The following is a 24,473-nucleotide window of genomic DNA, read 5'->3' as shown; positions in this document are numbered from 1 at the left end:
TTTTTTGGAGCAATTTTTTTACGTGAACATTGAAGCTTAGTATCCCAAGTTGTCCCAACAGCTGTATGTCGTCAGCTTAAAATTAAATTTATGAATTTGCAGTCACTTCAAAATTTTCACAAAGGTGTAAATAAGAAATAGCAAGAGGACCTAGAAAAACCAAGATGCATGAGCTTTATATAAAGTAAGTTACGCTTGATCGTATCAAAGGCGTTAGAGTAGCACAAAAGACAGATACGACCGCCTTTCAGGTATTTTCTGTCAGGGTAAGTGAGCTGTATGTTCGGATAAAGCTTGATTGGTGATTTTTTTACGGATTTCGAATCAACCATGTTAAATTGAAATTAAAACTGTAAAATACTGTATATTGTCAAAATTATTATTTTTTTGACAAACAGATAGATAATCAATTATAATATGTCATCATTTGTACTTTCTGGACTTACAAAATCAGGCAAACTTTGATTATTTGGTTACGAGCTGGCATTAAAATTAGTTTGTCTAAGACCTTTACATAGTAATTTAATTAACAGATCAACCTTATGTTGATAACATAAGTTTTGTAATGTATGGGGTTTATAATGGGACCTACAGCGTTCTTCTTCGCCATTAATTTTCTCATTTGCTTTAGTTAAAAAAAAGTAAAACATATTTTTATTTATAATTTATTCTTGATTTCTTAAGTATTCATTAATTTTTACTAAATAAATAATTACAATTTTCTGTTTTTGATGACTTGTGTATAGTATTTGGCTGAATTTTTAGGAGTTCTCGGAAATTCGTTGTTATTAAAGTCAACTTGGACCAGACCAAATTTGATTCTAAAATGTGAAAATTTAAAATTAATTTGTTAATGTTCAGTTCAGGCAACTTACTTGAGGGCATATTCAAAGTAAAATATGTCAATTAATGATAGCACTGAGTAGGATCCAATATCGACTTTGTCCTCATGAATCAATAGTAAGACTTGCTCAAGGTATTTCTGAAAATGTTGAAATATTTTTAAAAAGTTAAAAATATTCATGTAATTAAAAAGTATTAATAGTTTTATTCAATCTAACAATATTGCTTAAAAATCCAAAGAATACCTTCATAAAATCAATTCTATAGGAATCATTCAGGGAATCATCTAGAGCTGCGTATCCGTGTTCGGTAATTGAAATCTGTTTATGACCATACGAGTTCCATACGTAATTTAGGGCTTTTCTAAATCCCCATGGAGTATTCTGTAATAAAGAACAAATAAAATGCATAAAAAAGAATTAACTACGCGAGCACAGTTAAACGAAGAAACTCACAGTATAGAAATTGTTTGGATCTATCCAGGATTTGTTAACTTGAACGCTATACTGGCCATCAGTGTTGGTGCTTGGAATCTTAGGAATCTCTTTGTTTGCAGAAGTTAGATAAGTTTGCATAGGACCAACACAGAAATAGTCCAATGTCCCCTTAATGTTAATTATTTCTTCAGGAGTAAATTTCGAAAGTCTGGAAGAAGTAAAGTTTTGCTTTTTGCTCAATTCTCCTATAGTATGTATCATGCTTTTAGGGTAGTTTCCGTGTATAAGTGGATGTGCAAACCAACCGAACTAAATAGGGGAAAAAGATAAGGATTTTGTACTGTATATAATATAAAGTAATAAATACTATACTTACTGTAAAATCCATAGCTCGCGATGCTGCTTCGATATCTTCTTTTGAGTTACTTGCTGGTTCATGCCAAGTGAGTTCTAAGGAAATTGATAACAACCCTAAAAATTTGCATGAATTTTACTAAAATACTGCAAAAAATAATGGATAGATGTAAAGAATGGAACAATTATCCGTATAACTCTATCACGGTTTATTTCTAAATAATCTCTGTAATTATTTTCTTAAGCAACATTCTTTATTTTTATATTATTTACATGATGATTTTTCATACCGTAAACTTAAGAAATGTAAGAAGGTTATTCTTTGGGCATCGCAAACAATTACTTTACGTAAATTACTTTTTAGAAAAACTAATTGTTTCCCTATTTACAGCAGTTAAATCATTAATATTTTGCTGTAATAAAGTTACAAGCAATCATTTATTTATGCTCGTACCTGAAATTAGTTAGTTTTCGAGTTTTACTCATTAGGTACTTCTTGTAATGACTTTAGACCATTTTGTTAATTAGCTCATTATAAAGGAAAATACTAGAGCTTTTATTTGCGGTATAATCAAAATTTCAAAATTGTGATCTAAAAAGGTTGGTTGAACTAGAAAAAATTAACAATCTTAAGTATATAACTTTTAGGTGGGTATTTTTTAGCGAAGCCTATATTAGACTCAAATGGAAATATAGATCTAGAAACTGGAAAATCATTGAGTTTTCTTACATCTCTAATAGTCCAAAAATCTGTAAAAACAATAATAATAATAATAAGTCAATAAGAAATTAGTGGTAGAAGATTTAAGAATTAAGAACAGCATCAACTAAGGGGATCCCCTATTATTTCTAATCTGTAACATGCTCTTTTCACTAAGTTCTAGACTCAGTAACACTAAATAAACATACAAATGTAAAAACAAGAAAGAATTAAGAAATCAACTACTCTAAATTGAGGGTTTAAACAATTTTATCATAGCAAAAAATGACAAAGAATTAAGGGAAGTATTTAAGATCGTAGAAAAGTTCAGCGATGACAGTAAAATGAAAATTCTTCGTAAAAGAAAAACTAACATCAAAGGAAGAAATTGAAGTAAATGACACATAAGATAACATCAGATTACTGGACCTGAATAAATATCTAGATAACATGACGAAATACGACACAGATTAATGAAAGCCAAAATAAAGAAAGAACAAACAAACGAATAAGAGCAATACTCAAAACCAAATTGAACGCAAAAAATTAAATTACAGCTATTAACTGCATTGCCAAAGTGGGACTCTTGATCTGACTCTTAAACTACTTAAAACTGAAAAAGAAAGACAAATACATACAGCAATTGAATTGAAGAGTCAAAGATAAATGAACCCGAAACAAATAGAGTTAAAAAGATAACATAGAAGATAAAGGAAGGGATAATAAAAAAGCTAATAACAAATTGGAAAACCAAACCTTGACCGTAACAACAAAGTGGCAAAGCAACTACATTAGAATGTGTGTACAACATCAGACTGAAAAGAAAGTGGTGCAAACACGAACCAGAACCAGAAGTTGATAGCCCAGACTTACCACTTATATGGTATAAGAAAGTATATACAGACAGGGAAATGAAAGCCATTAAACCTGACCTGGTACTGAAAGATAAGAAAGAATAAAATGTCTTATAATAAACGTCGATGTCGCATTAGACTACAACATTACATAAAAAGAAGCAGAAAAAAGGTTAAATAAAAAGATCTATAAATCTAAATGGAAAGAGGGTGGAATGTTCTCACTGAAGTCATCCAAATCATCACCAGAGCAATAGGGTTTATATACAAAGTCACAGCCAATGTAATGAATGAAATTCTTGGCATACAAAAAACAGTAGTGCTGAGTATATCCCACATACTGCGAAAAGTATTATAACATTAATTAAAATTGTAAAAAACTATCATCAAACATATATAGAATACCCTAGGTGTATAATATGCATTCGGTGTTACCAACGTACAAAATACCTTAGCCAGAAATAGTAATGAGTATACCACATAAAGAGAAATCTTTTCGTGGCTGTTATTGATTGTAAAAGGGCGTTTGATTCAGTACCTCTAAAAAACTTAATTAAACCAACTGCAGCGACAGAGATGCACTGAGTCTACTATGATTTTGCCTGGCCATAAAAGGTCATAACTCCAAAAATTATGGATTTTTGGTCAAAAACAGCTGCAATCGGGGCAATTAAAATTAGCCATATGCTATATGTGGATGCTCTTGCAAGCCACAAAACATCAATTTGAACAATTACTAGACATTATACAAGGTGTTCCGCTGATCATGTTACAAACTTTTAGGGTAGGTAAGAAACATCACAAAAAAAGAAAAGTTCATATGAACATGGGTCCGCTCGTCCGAAAATGCTTCCTCAGGGAGCTAGAGCTCTTTGAAGATAACCTTTAAAAACTAGTTTTGTTTTTATAGCTTCGAAAGTACTTTAGCTACCGCAACCAATTTTGGGATTTAAATTATTGTTAGTACGTTTATCTAGTAGTAGTCTAGTAATCTAGTTTTCTGCCCTTTTGGGTACAAAATGATGATGCTTCTATGCATTTTTCATAAAGAAGGTGCTCTCAGCAAAATGTCACCGTTTTTGTAAAAATTGACTAAAAGTAAATTAAGATTAATTTGGTATTTCAGTGTTAATTATTTTATTAATAATGCTAAAGTTTATTTGCCGAAAAGCGATAATAAAAGGATGCGTCCTAAAATACAAAATAATCTTTTTACGGGATGTGCCTTCTTTCTACTCTAGGACTGTATTAAGAAAATTTCATTGAATCTTTTTTTTATTAAATTTTAAATATGTAGTTTTATAGGGGTTAAAAGAATTTTTGATACGGTAAATATAAATTTATGTAATTTTTAAAATTACTTTATTGCACAGTAGTTTGGGACATCCAGCAGAAAGTTAGAAGTTCAGTCCTGTTTAATTCTTGAACTCTTGCTGAAATTAATCCGCTATTAAATCAGAATCCTGTAAATAAAAGCATATTGACGTTAAATAATATTTTTTTCTTTAATGACAATATATTTAAAATATTAAGCATTAATCAATTTATTACATTTTAAAGCAAACTATTATTACATAATTTACCTGAAAGTTAGGTAAATTATATAATAGGGATATAGAATTCAAGATGAGGTGCTTCTATGATAATATATAATAAAAGTCGTTGGTTCATTAATAAATGCTTACCCCTCTCACAGAAAAATACCATTTTTGACACTATTCATGATAGGTTATTTATGACAGTGTTTAGATTTTAGAAGAAGTTAAATTAAAAGTTTACATTAGTCAATTTATGCTATTTTAAATTTTAAGTTCTATTCCAGCATTCATCCCAATATATGAAAGTAATTATTTTAGTCAAATTTTTAGCGATGCCTTAGAATGAGATGGCGATTTATACATACATACATATTTGAGAAGGTTAAAATATTGTTTTTTTTTTACATTTCTAGTACTATTTAAAATTCAATTTAAGAAAATACAGTTTTATTAGCATTGCCTTAGGCTGAAATGGTAATATTTGAATAAAATTTATTATTTAAATTTTTTGCCAAAATTATCAGCAATGCATTAGACCCATATGGCAATATTACAATAAAGGTCTAAAAAAATAGGTCATTCTATAGTGTGTAAACTAATTTTATGGTGTGTTAGTCTAAGATTTTTACTACTTTTTGACCATGTTTCTAATAAATTTTGCTTGGTAGCCTCTTTTATTTTTAAATCGTTTAATAATATATACTTACCGTTTTATATAATTAATACAAAATATTTTAGACTTACCCTTTTGAGAAGTTTTGTATTTTGACTCATAGAGTCTATAAGTTTTAGCATGCGCCTTTATCACATTATGTGCACACGTGTATTCATAAATTCCGGTTGGGAAGTACTTTGAGTTTTTTGCTAGAATTTTTCTAGGAAACTCGTTGCAAAGCTTAGAGGGAGCTACAAGAAAAATTACATCGTAAAAAATCAAGTGAATCATCATGATTTAATGATTTTGCCTATTTTCTAACTAAATAGCCTAATAAAATATATAAACGTTACCATTAAAAGTTATCCAATAACGTATTCGGTCCCCAAAAAGGCCAAACACTAAATCAGCATAGTCAACAAAACACTGAACCGCTAACTCGTTACTAAAACCGCCTAAAAAGGGGTCCCCCACAGCAGGACTATCGTAGTGTAAAAGGGTAGCAACTGGGGTCACATTTGCAGCAATTATTGCGTCTATTAGTTTATTGTAGTAGTCAATTCCAGCCTGGTTAACATGGAAATTAAATCCTAAAATTCAAGATGTAAAGAAAATTAGTGGACTTTTTGTTATAAAAGGTTTAAAAGTAGTATAAATTATAATTTTACTAGTTAAATTAAAAAAAATGATTGAATACATTGATAAAAATAATTTGCTCTCGGAATCGCAGTGAGGATTTCGTCGTGGCTTTAGTACTGCCTTGGCCCTTCTTGGACGATATTATTGATGCTTACGATAAGGGCGAGACAACAGCTTTAGTTTTGTTAGATTTCAGCAAGGCCTTCGAGACTCTTCACCATAATTTGCTTTTGGCGAAGCTCTTTTCCTATGGTTTCTTACCGAAAGCTGTGCGTTTTTTAAGTAATTACCTGGCGAATAGATCACAGATAACAAGGGTGGGTAACACCTACTCCGTAACTACTTCCATAACTTCCCCAAGGATCCATTCTAGGCCCTTTTTATACTTTATATAAATGACCAAAAAAATAAAATTCTAAACAAGCGTATGGCTCAATACTGTGACGATACACAAATTTATATACAGTTTACCAAGGATAATGTTTTTGAATCCATGCTTCTTGGATGCAGTGCATAATTATTCAAAATAAAATGGTTTAAAATTAAATCCTAAAAAAACGGCTGTCATCTATATTGGCCCCTTGGCATCATGGTTTCGTATGAACAGTGATCTCATGATAGATGGTGAAAACATTTCGAATTTAAAAGAACATAAAAACCTAGGTATTGTTTTTGACACAAATTTAAGATTTAAAACGCAGGTATCTAAAGTCGTTCAAAGAGCATATTATATGTCTCTGAGAAACTTGTACAAAAGTAAGGCTCTTTTAAGTGTTACTCTAAAGAAGCAACTTTGTAAAGCTCTCGTCTCATCGCATTGTAATTATTCTAATTTTGTATATGGACCATGTCTTGATGTTTCCAGTAGGTACAAACTGCAAAAAATTTACTCAAAGTTGCATTTACTTTGTTTATGGGTTAAGAAGACGGGATCACGTAACTTGTAAGCTGAAAGAAAAAATTAAACTGGCTCAATGTGCAAAATAGAGAGAAACTTTATTATTGTTGTTTCTTGTTTAAACTTTTAAAAAACAATTATCCAGCCTACTTACGTAATAAACTTAAAACAGGAATCTCTAGACATAACCGAACAACACGCATGGTTTTAAAGTTTGATATACCCCGTCACAGCACTGCAATTTTTCAAAAGTCATTTTCTTTCTGTGCATCAAAGCTAATAAATACATATAATATTAGTGACTATGTTAACAAGTCTTGTCAAAGCTTCAAAAATAGATTAAAAACAGTACTGGTTGAAAGTTAATAATAAAATAGAGTACTTAATGACTGTGTTCAACTTAGGAACAATTTTAATTGTATTTCATCAATTTATTTGTTTTTGGATAGTTCTCCTACTTTTATTTTATTTATATTGCTATTATTGCAGAATGTATAATTTTTTTTTAAGTATTTGTATTAAGTCAAGTCGGTCATGCGCTAGGTAGGTTTTTTTTCTTTTTTGAAGTCTAAATTTTTGTTTGTTTTTTTTTGTATATTAAGTTAGTTAAATATTTTCTGTATGTTTTATTTGCTTTTTTAAAAGTAGTTTTAATATTATTGTAATTTTATGTGTACTCGGTTAAGCTAACAGCATTCGCTGCCCTTCGCCGAGTATAAAATAAAGGCCTAATTTATTTACTTATTATTTATTTTTAAAAAGAATTAAATCATTGCTTTAATGAACGCTAAAACTAGCATAAATTAAAATTTGTCAAAATGATAACTAACAAAACAAAGAAAAAAAATGTAAATTACCCAAAGTATGATATAATAATTAATTTTTTATTGACACTAATATGATTACATAAAAATTGGTGACTATGAGAATGTCTATGTCATATATGGGTTAATCAAATTAGATTTTTTTCCAGTTTTTATTCGAATAGTTATTTTAATTACTGATGGGAAACTTCAAAAATGGTTGCCTATTTAAAATTGCAATTAAAATTAAATTACTTTAAAGTATAATTAAGATCTCATCTGATGCGCGTTTTTTTACATAGAACGTTAAATGGTGTTTAAAGGCCTGACAATGCTCTAGCTAGAATGAAAGACGTGTCATGTATGTTGTAAGAACGTGAATCTGTGCTTTCTTCGTATTAGATAGTTTGACTAAAAGTTGCTTTGTATCTAACTACTAGGCAGAGAAGCGCTATTTTATTAACTATGTATATATTACATACATTACATATTTATATACAAATAAAATAAGAAGTGGTAGAGAAATTTTACCATTAATTATTTATTTAATCATTATTTATTGTTTTGCAAAAAGGTACATGGAAAGTGTATTGATAAATTCTAGCAATAAATGAGATTCATACATACATGCAGTGAAGTCTAGGTTGGAATCAACTAGGAGTCACAAATCTCTGATGTTACCTACACACTTTAAAGAAGTACTGTTTATGTAATAAAGTCACCATGATTATTTTGCCTTAGAAAATGTAATGACTTTGCATTTGAAGATATTGAGATCTATTCCATTAGCATGGCACCAAAGTGTCAGATTATTGAGGGCATCCTGAAGTTATCAGAGGATGTCACTCCCCTGAACAACTTAAGGTTGTCAGCAGAGAGGAGCAAATGCTGCAAAGGCTCAGGTCGAAACATAATTTTATATCGTTAATCAAAAAGTTGAATAGCAGAGGACCCTGTGGCAATACTGGGGAAACTGCTAATGGATAAGATGTGAAGTTGTTAACCCGCACAATTTGAGCTGTACCAGTAAGGTAGCTCCTCAACCAGTACAAAAGAGAACGGGATATGCCAAGACCAAGAAGTTTACTAAGTAAATTCTTATGTATCATCCTATCAAATGTCTTGGAGTAAACGGTGTACATGTATTGTCGGTGTAAATTGCCCTCCAAGGCACCTGCCAGTATCAACATACATGAGCAAGTTGAGTTCTGCTTATGAATTCTGCTTAAAATAAAATTGTTTTTGAATAATTTTAGAGCCTAAATAGGTAGTAATGAATTATGTAACTAATTTTTTTTTAAATCTTTGGGATTTTGTTCGAGATACATATTGTACGATAGTTTTTCACGTCTGAGGTATTACCAGACTTATGGATAGGAAACACATAACTCTGAACCACAATTTCTAAAAAATTTGGAAAGTGGCATGTTTTTAGTGACTAATTAATATATAAAATTTAGTGGTCTATAAAGAATAAAGCAATATATTTTTTTAAATAGGATGTATGTTATCAGGACCAGGTCCTTTGTGAAGGTTAAGACGAACTCTAAGTAAACGACTGAGATTGAAATAGAAAAACTGCTTAAGTTGTAATAATTGAAATTATGTTTACTGGTTGACTGGTGCAGACAGAACCAAAGCAATCAGTAAAATATTGATTAGGCTGTCGTCCAATTAATACCATTCTCTCACTGGGAAACAACTAGGTGGAAGCTTCTCAAGACTTCTTAAGAATTAGTGTGAGATCAGAATTCCCGAGGATTTTAATACGCTGCTGCCTCAGTGTCTCTAACATAGTCCTTGTAACAAAGTCTTCCTGTTATCTTTTTTGTGAGGAACGTTTTTCTGGATAATTTGTGACTCCAGATCCTGTGAAAACTATCTAGAGAACTTCCTACTGGCAATCTCTTTAAATAGTCCAAACATATCCAAAATATTATAAAGAATATTATAAAAATTATTTAACATTTTCTCAATGGCTTTGTTAAATAAGGGGTTGTCTCATAGTACAGATCCAAGATGTTCACTTATGATGGTGAAGTTTGCTGCTTTGAAGTTATAATAGTGGCCAGTTCCTTGTAGATTATTATTGTTATGGTTGCTCAATAATATTTTAAACTACAGTGGAACATGGTTATTATTTATGGCAACCAAGTGCTCGCCAACATCTGGTTTGAAGACAAGATCATTGCTTTTCGATTGATGAAGGACAAGGTCAAGGATAATATTGTTTCAATTTAGAATATTATCAAGCTGAAACAACTTATAAGATGAATTAAATTTCAGACATGTGCATAAATAAATGTTGACTGTTGGATTAGTAGTAGAGCAAAGATAATCAGTAGTCCATGTGGCTTTAGGAAGATTGGCAGGATACAGATCTCTAGATTGGTAAATAAGCTGAGTAATCTCGCCTAGGTTACGACTAGATGTTAAGATTTATTTAAAAATTGTGTTCTTAAAATTATTTGTAATCATCCACCCCTTTAAGAACTAATCGTGAAACTAATCGTGGTGTTGGTTTTTAAAAATTATATTTTTTAAATAAATTTATAAATTTTTGGTTTTTAATTATAATTACTTTAGAAAAACTCTTTTTTTAACGTTAGGGCTTTCACATAATATTGTATCACCATCTTCTGACGAAAAATAATTTTTAAAATATATTATACACCTCATTAGATATAAAAAAACGTTTAGAAGTCAATTCAATAATGTTAAATACATTTTTCTTTGTACTAACCCAATCTCACTACGGACCTGTCGCTTTACACTAATATTTTCGTTATTCAGCTATAGCAGAGCTGCGCACGCCTCTACCCGTAACTTCAAATGATAAGACAGAATCGTACTTAAAGTTATTGAGTTATTTAAAGTAAGTATTTTTTTAAATATAACTTTACCAATTTCTTAGGATTTTAAATATATTAATACCGCAAGACATCACAAATATATTCCATTCTATTTTTCTATATTTTAGTTTTACATAATATATTTTTACAATGCTCTCTATTGGGGCCCTTATTGTATATTTTGTACGTTTTGAGTTTGGGATGTGCCAACCTCTGAGCTCGATATTTTGCATTTGCGGATGATACGGCTCTTGTATATACAGGAGGAAATAAACACGCATTGGCACAACTTATTAATGCTGATCTGAGCTTGTACTATAAATGGCTAGTTTGCAACAGGTTAAAAATTAACATAGACAAAACCAAATATATGCTCTTTAAACGAAAAAACAAACAAGTACGTAATATTCAACTAAACATAAATGGGATCAACCTGGAGAAAGTTACTTTTATGAAATATCTCGGTCTGAATATTGATTAGTCATTGAATTGGCAAACTCATATAAACAAAATAACATCCAAAATAAATGCAATGATACCCTGTATATATAGAAGCCAAAACTACCTAACAGATAATACAAAAATTAATATCTATAATGCCTTTTTCTTGTGTTACCTCAGATATTTGTTGCCTATATGGGAAACCTGTTCTAAGACTAAATTGGACAATGTTCAAATATTACAAAACAAGGTCCTTAAAATATTATTTCAGTATGATATACTTACTAAAACAGAGTCGCTTTATAGAGAACTTAAAGTTTTTAAATTAAATAAGTTAATGGAGTCTGAAAAATGTAAACGCATGTATAAAATTATAAACAAAAAATTAAAATTTAATACAACTGTTACATTTTCAAATGATGTTCATAGTCACAATACCAGAGGTCAGTTAAATTTATATGTCATGTATGATAGAACGATAGTTGGATTAAAAATAGGCACCTAATAATTTAAGAAATATTCAAAATTTTAAAACTTTTGTAATAAAACTAAAAGAATACTTCTCTATTTAATCGGATTAATTATGTAGCTACTTTTTCTAAAATTTATTTATAGTAATCTACTTACAATTTATTTATATATACCTAACTACGATTTTTGTGTTTATTTTTTGAGGACAGTGCTATAAGCACTGTTTAGAGATTTAGTGTTAAAAAAGTGTGTAATATTTTTAAGTAATAAAAAAGTATTTTCAAAAAATTTTTAATTTGTCATTATCTTGGTTTGTTTAACATAGTACATTCTAGCCATGTTTGAATTACACTGGATTTTTCTTGCATATTCTTTAAGATAACGGTAAAGTATATCTTTATTATAAGATATTATTAAAACTTATCTACATGAAAAGCCTGTAATGAAAAATTTAGATAGTAAATCATATACTAACCGTGTGGCAAAATACGAGTCCATGATATAGAAAATCTATAAAAGTTTAAACCAATTTCTTTGGCCGCTTTGATGTCTTCTTCGAAGCGATGGTACGAATCGGCAGCCACTTCTGCTGCCTTCGTAATGTTATAGTTAGCACCAGATTCTAAAAAAGTAGAACCTGTTAGATAAATAATCAGAAAAAGTCTTGTAGGGGTTTTATGTAGACAACTCTCTTTGTCCTCTTTTGTCAACCTTTTCTTGGTTGTAATCATGATGAGGCCAATCAGCAAAAGCAGAAACTCACCTTATTTTATTATGTCCTTTTAGTAAGAACATTTTACTAAGGGTCGATACAAAAATGTATAAAAATTATATTTTTAGTTTACTTAAATACAACTTATACCTGCTTCAACGATTTCGGGAATTTCGTGGGTAATAAAATCCCACACACTTTCTCCTTTTCCATCTGCATTCCATCCGCCTTCGATAGCAAAAGATGCTGTTACTGCACCAAAATCAAAACTTTTAGGAAATTCGTAATCGTTGTGACCCAAACAGCCAACACTGTAACTAAAAAAAAATATCATAATAATTTTTTAAGTTGCGCAATAAGCACTGGTTGACTATTATCTGTCTATAGCTGATGGTACAACCTATAACCCTTAGTATATAGATAAGCACTATTTAATTGACCATTTCAAATTTTCAAGTCAAACAAAACTCTTTTAGGACTAAAACGTGAAGTATGCTCTAAAGACATAGGAATATGATTGTTCTTAAAATGTTCTATGAAAGCTCTAAATTAGGCTCTAAGAACCAAAAATTTCTTAAGTCTAGTCTTCAAATGGTATAGAGTTTGGTAATCGGATATATCGAAATAAACCTCAATTTATTGGAAAATATGTGAAGATAACTTCTGATCAAAGTTTAGTCAAGTTCAAAAAAGACTCTTAACCTCTAAACGCTCTAAAGCTAAAATTATAAATAAACAAGCTTATCAGAAGTCCTAGAAGTTCTAAAACCAGTAACTAATAGATTGGCTCTATAATAGGCTACACTAGGGTTCTCATTTAAAAAGAAATAGAGAGAAATAAGTAGCCAGGAGTTTTATTTATCTATAGATTTTATCTTTAAAGTTTGAAAATTTAAAAGATATTTATAAGATAGCTCTGAAAGTTTAAAACGTAAGCCTGACCTTTGACCTTATATTTGATATCTCAAAATATATAAGGTCAAAAAAATAAACCAGCACTAAATACTCTAAAGTTAAAAAAACTTAATATGTACTAAAATTTGAAAGTCTCTATATAATAAAATGAAGCCAATTTTATTATTAAGTTTATTTTTAGAGCTTATGTAATTAGTTCTATTTATCAGCCCTTAAACCAGCTCTAAAGCTTAAAATAAATTAGTTTTTATAAAAGGTCCTAATTAATTATATGTCCTAATTGATAAGGAAGTCTTACTCAACAAAAACGCTTAAGCTCCAAAACATAAAATATAAACTCTATAAAATCATGAGGTCTTAAAATAAGTTAGCACTTAATTATGCCGTGAAAGCCCTTACGCGAACTCTAAACTAAAAGTAACTTAATTTTTAAATGAGTTTCTAATAATATTTAGAGCTCTATTAAGGGCCAAAAGAAAATATTCTAATAATGTGTAAATCGTAGATTTGGTAGTAAAGGTTAATAGAGCTCCCAAAACTTTTAAATGAAAACTAAAATTCTTAGCCCTTAAGTAAGATTTAAAACTTAAAATATGAACTATATAAAGCAAAAACTCTAAGAATATATTAGCTCCTAAATTTGCACTTAAAAGAGTTCTAAAACTTAAAATGAATTAGTACTATTAATTAGTTGAGAGCCCTGTCAAAAAAAAATAATTTGTGAATGAAAGGTCTGGTAGTAGGAAGATAATATTAAATCAAATAATAATTGAACCTTTAAAACTTTTTAATTAATTTTAAGACTTTGAAATTGAAGATATGGTAGTAAGAAGATAATGCTTGAATAAACACTAAAGAACTAAAATGCTCTAACCATGCTCTAAAGCATGTAAATTTATTTCTGTAAATGTTATAATAAATATGTACCACATTTAAAGCCGTATGGTACAAAATGTTAAACAAGCCTTATAGTTTGCAATTAAATCCACGGTTTATACATTATTTTAAAAAATTGACAAGGCTTTCAGTAAATTAGATCCTTCTTTAAGAACTTATTTATAGGTTTTAGAGCGTTTTATTTGAGCATTTACATCTGTGGCTTTTACTACTTAATCTGATTGACAAAATGTTATTATTGAAATAGGCTAATGTGGATTTATTTATTAAAAAGTGATAAAAATGACTAAAATTTATATATTTAACTTAACAAAAGATATATGAAAGAAGAATATGCGATATTTCAGCAAGACGGAGCTCCTCCCTTTTATGCATTACTAGTACGGCAGTGTCTGGAAACGTTTCCAGGTAGATGTAGATTGAGAGAAGGGGTGCTATCGAATGGCCTATGAGATTACCCGATTTATCTCCTCTTGATTTCTTTTTGTAAGGACAACTAAAATCGAAAATTTATGCCACCCAACCTGAACCGCTTAAAGATTTACGGAACCTCATTATTCATGAATGCCAAAAAATAACACCCGATTTGCTTCACAATGTTCGGGAACACTTTGAGCAGTTACTATACTATTATATGGACATTTTCAACATTTAATAAGATCATGCGTAAGTACTAATTAATAAAATTAAATTAGATTTCTGTGGAACCCGCAGCATACATTTAAAAAAGAAAACGCTATTTTAAAGAAAATTGAATGACCTTTTAAAAGATGTATTTCAAACTTGGCAGTTGTAACTAGAATAAAAAGACCCTTAAAATAAACTTAACCCCTACTTCTATTTAGGATTTTGAGCATGGTTGCAACCCCCGTCAAGGAGTTGATGTTAAGGGGTTGAACGTATTAAACAAAATTGTTCCCTTTAAAATCAAAAATCGACAGGTCCGAGCATTTTTTTAATTTTTTTAAAAAAGAGCCTTAAAGCTTGCTGGACTCTTTTCGATGGACCACCCTGTATATTTCAACGTTGAAATATATAGATTATGATACAATTTAGTTTTGCCCCTCATAGTCTTTCATATACCTAGTGGTATTGTTAGAAACAATAGTACTTATGAGTTACTTATTATATTGGGTATTACGTCACTTATAGCAAAAATCAATTTAGAAATTTTTTATCTCACACGCTCAACAATTATTGAAAAGAAGAAGAAAATAGACTTATTCACGTATTTAAAAGAAATATGAACTTAAATCTGTAACGATACCGTTCGATATATTTAATTTAATTTAAGTTCAATAAGTTTTAAATACAATAATTTACTTGAGGTATAATAGATTTTTTTTATATACCTAGGAGCTGAGGTTCAATCTATTAATCTCTGAGCTCGTTTCTTCTTTTCAATATCCTACCTAACTTCGTTATGAATATTATAATTAAAAAAACGATAAAATACAATAAGAAGACCTACTTTTTTTAAAAAATACCTAATTTGAACCAACGTTTCGGTAGTTATATCTACTACCGTTATCAAGGTAATTAAAGTAAAATTAAATTAAATTAAAAATAAAATATACTTATCTTTCAAATTTTTAGTAATCCAGTCTCATCAAAATTTCTTCCTAATTCGAAAATACTTTATATACTTTTTTATATGATTTGACGGTTTATTAATAGTTTGACAAACTATTTTGAAAGATAACAAAATTTTCAAAGGTTACTTTTTTTAAAAATTAAAGGGGTGTGATCTTAATGTAAATTAATCATAGAAAATACATGAATATCAAATATTTTAAATCATTAATTAATTTTGAGAATACCCTGATCTACCTCTCTCTTTAGCAAATCCATGTATTATGAAAATCAACCGAACAAGTAGCTAAGCATTTATCTTCATTTAACATTATAAATGCACTTTCCTTTATCTTACGTAATTTTGAAATTGGTTCCTTTGCTAAAATTGAGGAAGCATTCCAGTCTATTCTGTGGTTATTGTCGAATGCATGTTGTGTAATTTTTGATTTTTGAAATTCATTGTTTTTTATGTAAGATTTATGTTCATTAATTCTTTTTGGTAATGGTCTACAGGTTTCACCTATGTAAAATTTACCACAAATACAAGGAATTTTATAGATTACATTTTTATTAAATTCATTTTCATTGAAAGGTTTAGTTTTTGTTAATAAGTATCGTAATGTGTTCTGTGATTTAAAAATAGTTCTTATATTAAATTTTTTAGCAATTCTTTTTATCTTATCAGAAAAACCTGGAATAAATGGTAAAATAAGATTTGTCGTAAAAAGTGGTTGATTCAATTTTATACGTGGATTATCAAACTCTTTAAAGCAATTTTCTAAAAATTCTTTGGGATAATTATTTTGAATTAAGATATTTTTAATAAAATCTTTTTCAGTTGTTAAATATTGATTATTACAAATAATGTGTGCACGATCATATAAACTTTTTACCACTCCTTTCTTTACCATTATTGGATGATTAGAATTAAAATTAAGATATCTATTAGTATGAGTTGGTTTACGGTAAATTCTAGTTTCAAAATTTTGTAAATCCTTTTTAATTAAAATATCAAGAAAAGGAAGCTGACCATCAGCCTCCTTTTCAAGAGTAAATTTTATAGTAGATTCTTTTGAGTTAATGTAATTTAAAAAATTTATAAGATCTATTTCGTTATGGTGATATATTGAAAAAATATCATCAATATATCGCCACCATATTTTAGGTTTTTTATCAAATGTATTAATAATTTCAGATTCAAAATTTTCCATAAATATATTACTTAAAATTGGTGAAAGAGGAGAACCCATAGCCATACCAAAGTTTTGTTGATAAAATTCATTATTGTATTGAAAATAAGTAGTTTTTTTTTTTTTAACCTATTGTGTCAAAACTACTTATTTTCAATACAATAATGAATTTTATCAACAAAACTTTGGTATGGCTATGGGTTCTCCTCTTTCACCAATTTTAAGTAATATATTTATGGAAAATTTTGAATCTGAAATTATTAATACATTTGATAAAAAACCTAAAATATGGTGGCGATATATTGATGATATTTTTTCAATATATCACCATAACGAAATAGATCTTATAAATTTTTTAAATTACATTAACTCAAAAGAATCTACTATAAAATTTACTCTTGAAAAGGAGGCTGATGGTCAGCTTCCTTTTCTTGATATTTTAATTAAAAAGGATTTACAAAATTTTGAAACTAGAATTTACCGTAAACCAACTCATACTAATAGATATCTTAATTTTAATTCTAATCATCCAATAATGGTAAAGAAAGGAGTGGTAAAAAGTTTATATGATCGTGCACACATTATTTGTAATAATCAATATTTAACAACTGAAAAAGATTTTATTAAAAATATCTTAATTCAAAATAATTATCCCAAAGAATTTTTAGAAAATTGCTTTAAAGAGTTTGATAATCCACGTATAAAATTGAATCAACCACTTTTTACGACAAATCTTATTTTACCATTTATTCCAGGTTTTTCTGATAAGATAAAAAGAATTGCTAAAAAATTTAATATAAGAACTATTTTTAAATCACAGAACACATTACGATACTTATTAACAAAAACTAAACCTTTCAATGAAAATGAATTTAATAAAAATGTAATCTATAAAATTCCTTGTATTTGTGGTAAATTTTACATAGGTGAAACCTGTAGACCATTACCAAAAAGAATTAATGAACATAAATCTTACATAAAAAACAATGAATTTTAAAAATCAAAAATTACACAACATGCATTCGACAATAACCACAGAATAGACTGGAATGCTTCCTCAATTTTAGCAAAGGAACCAATTTCAAAATTACGTAAGATAAAGGAAAGTGCATTTATAATGTTAAATGAAGATAAATGCTTAGCTACTTGTTCGGTTGATTTTCATAATACATGGATTCCTTTGCTAAAGAGAGAGGTAGATCAGGGTATTCTCAAAATTAATTAATGATTTAAAATATTTGATATTCATGTATTTTCTATGATTAATTTACATTAAGATCACACCCCTTTAATTTTTAAAAAAAGTAACCTTTGAAAATTTTGTTATCTTTCAAAATAGTTTGTCAAACTATTAATAAACCGTCAAATCATATAAAAAAGTATATAAAGTATTTTCGAATTAGGAAGAAATTTTGATGAGACTGGATTACTAAAAATTTGAAAGATAAGTATATTTTATTTTTAATTTAATTTAATTTTACTTTAATTACCTTGATAACGGTAGTAGATATAACTACCGAAACGTTGGTTCAAATTAGGTATTTTTTAAAAAAAGTAGGTCTTCTTATTGTATTTTATCGTTTTTTAATTATAATATTCATAACGAAGTTAGGTAGGATATTGAAAAGAAGAAACGAGCTCAGAGATTAATAGATTGAACCTCAGCTCCTAGGTATATAAAAAAAAATCTATTATACCTCAAGTAAATTATTGTATTTAAAACTTATTGAACTTAAATTAAATTAAATATATCGAACGGTATCGTTACAGATTTAAGTTCATATTTCTTTTAAATACGTGAATAAGTCTATTTTCTTCTTCTTTTCAATAATTGTTGAGCGTGTGAGATAAAAAATTTCTAAATTGATTTTTGCTATAAGTGACGTAATACCCAATATAATAAGTAACTCATTATGAATTCGTCACAACAATACAGATTTTACTTAATAGTACTTATATTATATGTTAACGCCATAAAAGTTATGAATAACACTCTTTGATAATTAAGCTTTGTAGAATTACTAATCTAATATGGTTGCAATAGAGTAGTAATTAACATAGTTTTAAATAGAAAAATAAAATATCCAAGTTGATATTTTATAAAATATATATTTTCTTTTCATAAATCATTACTTATGACCTCAAATCAGACTACAATAATTTTGGCACCGAGGCCTTATACTACTTAAATATAATAGAGATACACAATTTTAAATTATAATAACAAAAGCTTTAAAAATTTGTTTTTTTTTCGCTGTCTCAATTAATGTCTTTTCTGTACTGTATTTAATTATGATTAATCATTTTTGCACAATATTTATTATTCTATAATACTTGCGTCAAAAATCTTGATACAACAAAGGTTGATACAACTTTTATAATAATCAGACCTTATAAACTAAGAAGTATAAGAATAATATATTATTGTTAAATATCCCTACAATCATTGGGGCAGAGTTTTATTTATTTTTTAAAATTACTACAGAAGCACCCTCCAAAAATATTATAATTCCTATTTTTCTACTTAATATGAGCATTACTTACTTATAAAACTAAATAAGAATCACAACTAATCATACAATCTTTCTTATGCTTAATAAATAATAAGTAAAGCCAAAGCAGGCAAGGCTAAGGTTGACAGATAGATGACAGTTTACTTTTACAAAAAGTCTTTGCCTACATATATTTTATTCCTTTGCATTTCCTTCTATTAAACTACCGAATAAGCCATAAATTAATAGTTAAATAGATTGACCTGCATGTTATTACTTGTAACGTCTTCGATTTTATGTGTTTCCTTCTTATTTTAATTTTAGAGCTTTCTAAAGAGATTAGGAGCTTATGAATTCTTAAACCTCATGATTTATAGAGTTTATCTTTAAAGTGTTTTGTTTAATGATTTTTGTGCTATATATTGATTGATTTGAATTTGAGAGCTTTAATCAAATGTCATCTTTTTACTAGAAAGTCGACAATTACAAATATTCTGGCACGATTTCCTTAATTAGCGGTTTGTTCAAAAGTTTTGATAGTTTAATTAACCTTTAAACAAGCCTTATAGTTTGCAATCAAATCCACGGTTTATACATTATTTTAAAAAATTGACAAGGCTCTCAGTAAATTAGATCCTTCTTTAACAACTTATTTGTAGGTTTTAGAGCGTTTTTAAGATTTCTCCACATTAAAGAACTAGTGCATATGAGAACTAACATTTTGTACCATACGGCTTTAAATGTGGTACATATTTATTATCACATTTACATCTGTGGTAAAAGCTTCTGACTTGAATAAGTACAAGGGTGGTCCCAGAAGTACCCGGCCTAACCTAGAGATGTCGGTAGTAGTTTAAAAAATATCAGTGTATTAGGAAGTATACAATCTATAAAGCATATGTTTCAAGTTTGAAGACGGCACCCGGCACGTTGTTTATTATTTGTTTGGCAGCCATCAATAGTGAACGTTTTCAGTAAATTTGTGAAAATGGAGAAAATTGGTCATCGTTATGTGATACAATACTTTTCTTTGAAAGGCCTCAGCCCAACCAATATAAAATCTGAACTGGATTCTACTCTGGGTGAGTCTGCTCCTTCGTTAACAACAGTAAAATATTGGGTAGCAGAGTTTAAACGAGGCCGTACGAGCTGCCAAGACGAGCATCGCAGACCGCAGTGGTCGACCAAATGAGCTGACGACTCCAGAAATTTTAAAGAAAATTCACAAAGCGGTGCTGAATGATCGTCGACTGAAAGTGCGCGAGCTAGCGGACATAGTAGGTATTTCAAAAAGTGCGGTACATCGCATATTAACTGAAAATTTTGACATGAGAAAGCTGTGTGCAAGATGGGTGCCGCCATTGCTCACACTCGAGCAAAAACATTGTCGTGAAGATGTTTCAATTGAGCGTTTAGCGAAATTTAATAGCAACAAAGCAGAATTTTTGCGTCGTTTCATAGCCATGGATGAAACATGGGTCCATCACTTCACACCTGAGACAAAAGAACAATCAAAACAATGAACTCAAAAGGGAGAACCGGCTCCAAAGAACGCGAAAACCGTTTCATCTCCAGGCAAGGTCATGGCGACGGTTTTTTGGGATGCGCGAGAGATAATTTTCATTAACTATCTTGAAAAAGGTAAAACTATCAACGGCGAGTATTATGCAAACTTATTGCAACGTTTGAGCGAAGAAATCAAGCAAAAACGGCCGCATTTAGTTAAGAAGGAAGTGTTGTTTCATCAAGACAGTGCACCAGCTCACAAATCCGTTATTGCAGTGGCCAAAATTAACGAATTAAAGTTTGAATTGCTACCTCATGCACCCTATTCTCCAGATTTAGCCCCCTCAGATTATTTTCTGTTTCCAAACTTAAAAACTGGTTCAGTGGTCAAAAATTTTCCAACGATGAAGAAGTGATGTCTGCAGTTAATGGCTATTTCGAGGCGCAAGACAGTTCTTATTATCAAACGGGTATCGAACTTATCAAACATCGCTGGGAAAAGTGTATAGAGCTGAAAAGAGATTATGTTGAAAAATAAATACATTTTTTTCCAAAATTTTCGTGTTTTCTTTTTTGAGTCGGGTATTTCTAGGACCACCCTGTAGGTGTTACCAAAATCATAATGCTATTAATCTTCCATCTAATGAAGATAATGTTTGGTTATAGGTTACTTAGGTTTTTAAATTTTTAATATGTTTAAATTGTTATATGTTTATTTTTGGTAAAAGGTTTAATTGAGTTAAGGTAATAATTGAGCTCTCAAGACACCTATGTAAATAAATACTATAGCTCTTTAGTCCTAAAACTTAAAAGACTATAAGCCATAAGCTTTAAATGTGGTAAAAACAACATGTAAACCACTAGTTATTAATTGTGGCCTTGAAACTCCTAAAAGTGCTTTAAAACTTATAAAATGGCTCTCAAAGGAGCATCTAATTAAGTGAAAGTCATGCCAAAAAAATTTTAATAATAAATAAATCGTAGATCTTATAGTTAAAAGATAACTTAGTTTGATTAAAGTTGAAAGCACAAAAACTCATATGCTCTAAACCTACTTCAAAACCTTAAAGATATACTCTATAATCATGAGCTATTTTATATAAAAAAAAACATTATCTCTCAAACATGCCCTCAACCCTATATTAAAAGAGCTCTAAAAATTGAAGTTAGCTTTTAAAAAAGCGTCTAATTAATTTAGAGCCTTACCAAAAAAAAATAGTGGAATAATGTGTAAGCCGTAGTAAGAAGATAATGATCAAATATTAATTGAGCAATTAAAAGTTAAAAAAAAACAGTAAATGTAAAAAAACGTAAATTTTAAAGTAAGGAAATAACATTTTAATAAAGGTTAATTGACCTTATAAAACACTTAAATTTTCATAAATACTCATAAGCTCTTAACATGCTCTAAGACTTAAAAAACACTCTATAAAGCATGCTCCTAAACCTCTTAAATAATTAATTAATAGAGCTTTTAGTTAGTTAAGACATTTGCCAAAAAAAAATTAAAAAATATAAATTCCTAAAAATTGAGTTAAACTCTTGAATTTATTTTGCTCTAATTTCAAATCAATATTAAATTAAATTTTACTAAATAAAATCTAAAACAACCTTAATAATGTTAATGGAGTTAATAGAGACAACGTAATGACTATAGAGAAACTCTATTTTATGTTATGTATAGCTAAAATAATTTCCTCTTATTTGCTTTAAAGTTTGGTGCACATGAAAGTTCATAATATTAAATTGGAAAACTATAACTCCCACGTCTTTACTTACCCTAATATAACTTGAAAACTCAGTAAAATAGCCCGAGATGTTTTCATTTCGTCTACGTATACTGGAAGCAAATAAAGTGATAAAGTCTAAAACACAAAATAACTTTTGAATTTGTAGAAAGTTTTTAATTATTTTAAATATACGTTTTGTTTATCTAGTTAAATAAAAAAAATTACTTTGTAATTAGAAAAATAACCGCACGTTCGACTTTTCTTAACCTAGTTGACGGTATAATTACATTGGCCTTATAAACTATAAGTTAAAAAAAATTGTTAGTTTTAAATTATTTGAAAAGCGTTATCTTTTATAAGCTACAATGAAAAACAAAACTAGTTTTTTTAATATATTGATAAAAATGGACAAGGAATATATTCTTCAATGTCATTCTAAAAATATAGTCTTATCTTGTCTAGATACATATTAAATAGAATGATACCATAATAAATAAGTATAAAAAAATAGAAGAAGAAAACTTTTAGAGAGCACTCAAAAATCAAAAACGATAATAAAGGTACAAAATTATAAAGAACGTTTAAAAATCAGCAATTTTGGTGATAAAATAAAAAAAATTGTTTAAAATTGTTTATCAAGCTACTTTAGATATTAATTAGATTGGATGTCATTGACAATATAGAGTTTGAAATCGAATATGAATTTAAGAGTTTTAATTGATGTTCTATAGGGTGCATACTCATTTTCAAAAAAAAAATTATTGCAGAATCTGAACAACCACAGTAGGCTGGTCTGATAATGACCTGAGAGGTATGAGAGAGGCTGAATTTGTTGAATGAGGTTTGCAAGCAGTATAATTAAGTGAGTGAATGGATCAAGTTTGCAAAATGTAAAAATAGATATAGGAATGATATATGTTAAAACAATAGCAGCTGATGATAAAACAATAGACTCCTCGTGTAACAAATTATAAATTCCAAATGAGGTAAGTCAGAAAACAAAGTTGCTATTGACTTTCATATATCTCCCCAAGATTTCAATGGTTATTTTACAGAGATAGCTCATAACTTGATAAATCACCTGCCAACTTCTAGCACTTTAATACTTGAGAAATGTGACTTCTAAATCTATCATATTTGATTATAAAAAACATCGTATATTGAAATAAGAGATACAATATCAAAACTAAAAAATAAAAATGTGCAGATATATATAGTTTAAATATGCAACTCATAAATACACATGCATATTGTAACGAAATTCGGGAACATACTTTTATTGTCAACGTCAAAAACACTAACCTAACTCGCCTTGACTGTCGTTTAATTATTTCCAAGGTAAAAACTGATTAAACAATTAAAACTGAATGAATTGTCACGAAGCACGTCCTTTTTAAAACCCGATGGAACAGTTTCGAAATAGTTAAATTATTTTTGCCCAAAGAGACCAATAATTTTAGGAGAATACTGACAGTCAAAGCAAGCAAGTATACAAATTCTAGAAAATTAGAACTATAGGGATTTATAATGATATAACCTAAATAACCTAAATTGGGGCCAAAATGGGGCTCTCGAACAAGATGAACTATTTAAAAACTAAACACTATAAATAAAAATAATAAACCAAACGTAAGTACAACCCTAAAGAAACCCTACGAATCAACTTTAACTACAGAATAGTAATAAAATTGTACAAAAACTAGGAGAATAATTAACATATTTACATTTTTATAATAATATGTATTTCCAATGGTCATAAAGAGAGCTGTTACGTTCTTAAAGAGATGCGTTTAAGAAGGGAGAAAAAAAATCAAGTTACAAATTACAGATCAATTTTATTGCTACCCACTGTATCAGGAACATTTGAAAATATCAAATCAAAACAACTTGTTCAATACTTCGAAAACAGCAAAATATTTAGTGACTATTAATTTGGCTTCAGACTGGGAAGGAGCACAGTTATAGGGATTC

The 24,473-nt window shown here is 28.9% G+C and overlaps 1 protein-coding gene across 1 annotated transcript; it reads right to left on the bottom strand.

Annotated features, from left to right (window-relative positions):
- Positions 1–649: 649 nt before the first annotated feature.
- Positions 650–22,656, bottom strand: LOC126741177 (myrosinase 1-like). Its single transcript, XM_050447522.1, has 10 exons — positions 22,552–22,656; positions 12,348–12,514; positions 11,961–12,107; positions 5,735–5,971; positions 5,471–5,632; positions 1,657–1,751; positions 1,299–1,589; positions 1,089–1,226; positions 876–982; positions 650–821 (listed from the first exon to the last, which is right to left on the bottom strand). Exons 1-10 carry the CDS (start codon positions 22,596–22,598, stop codon positions 713–715), a joined length of 1,500 nt encoding a protein of 499 aa, XP_050303479.1. The 5' UTR covers positions 22,599–22,656; the 3' UTR covers positions 650–712.
- Between the last annotated feature and the right edge of the window lie 1,817 nt (positions 22,657–24,473).

Source organism: Anthonomus grandis, chromosome 10 (assembly GCF_022605725.1).
Source record: "Anthonomus grandis grandis chromosome 10, icAntGran1.3, whole genome shotgun sequence".
Taxonomy (NCBI): domain Eukaryota; kingdom Metazoa; phylum Arthropoda; class Insecta; order Coleoptera; family Curculionidae; genus Anthonomus; species Anthonomus grandis.
The sequence above is the reverse complement of the archived record's forward strand: the minus strand, read 5'-3'. Positions and strand labels throughout refer to the sequence as shown.

Bases quoted from the DNA above. Each gene is read 5' to 3' on its own strand.
- LOC126741177 (XM_050447522.1), bottom strand. From the start codon at position 22,598: ATGAAAACATCTCGGGCTATTTTACTGAGTTTTCAAGTTATATTAGG. The intron at 12,515-22,551 runs GTAAGTAAAGAC...ATTTTTTTTTAG, and splicing joins AGTTTTCAAGTTATATTAGG to TTACAGTGTTGGCTGTTTGG. The intron at 12,108-12,347 runs GTATAAGTTGTA...CTACTTTTTTAG, and splicing joins TCCCGAAATCGTTGAAGCAG to AATCTGGTGCTAACTATAAC.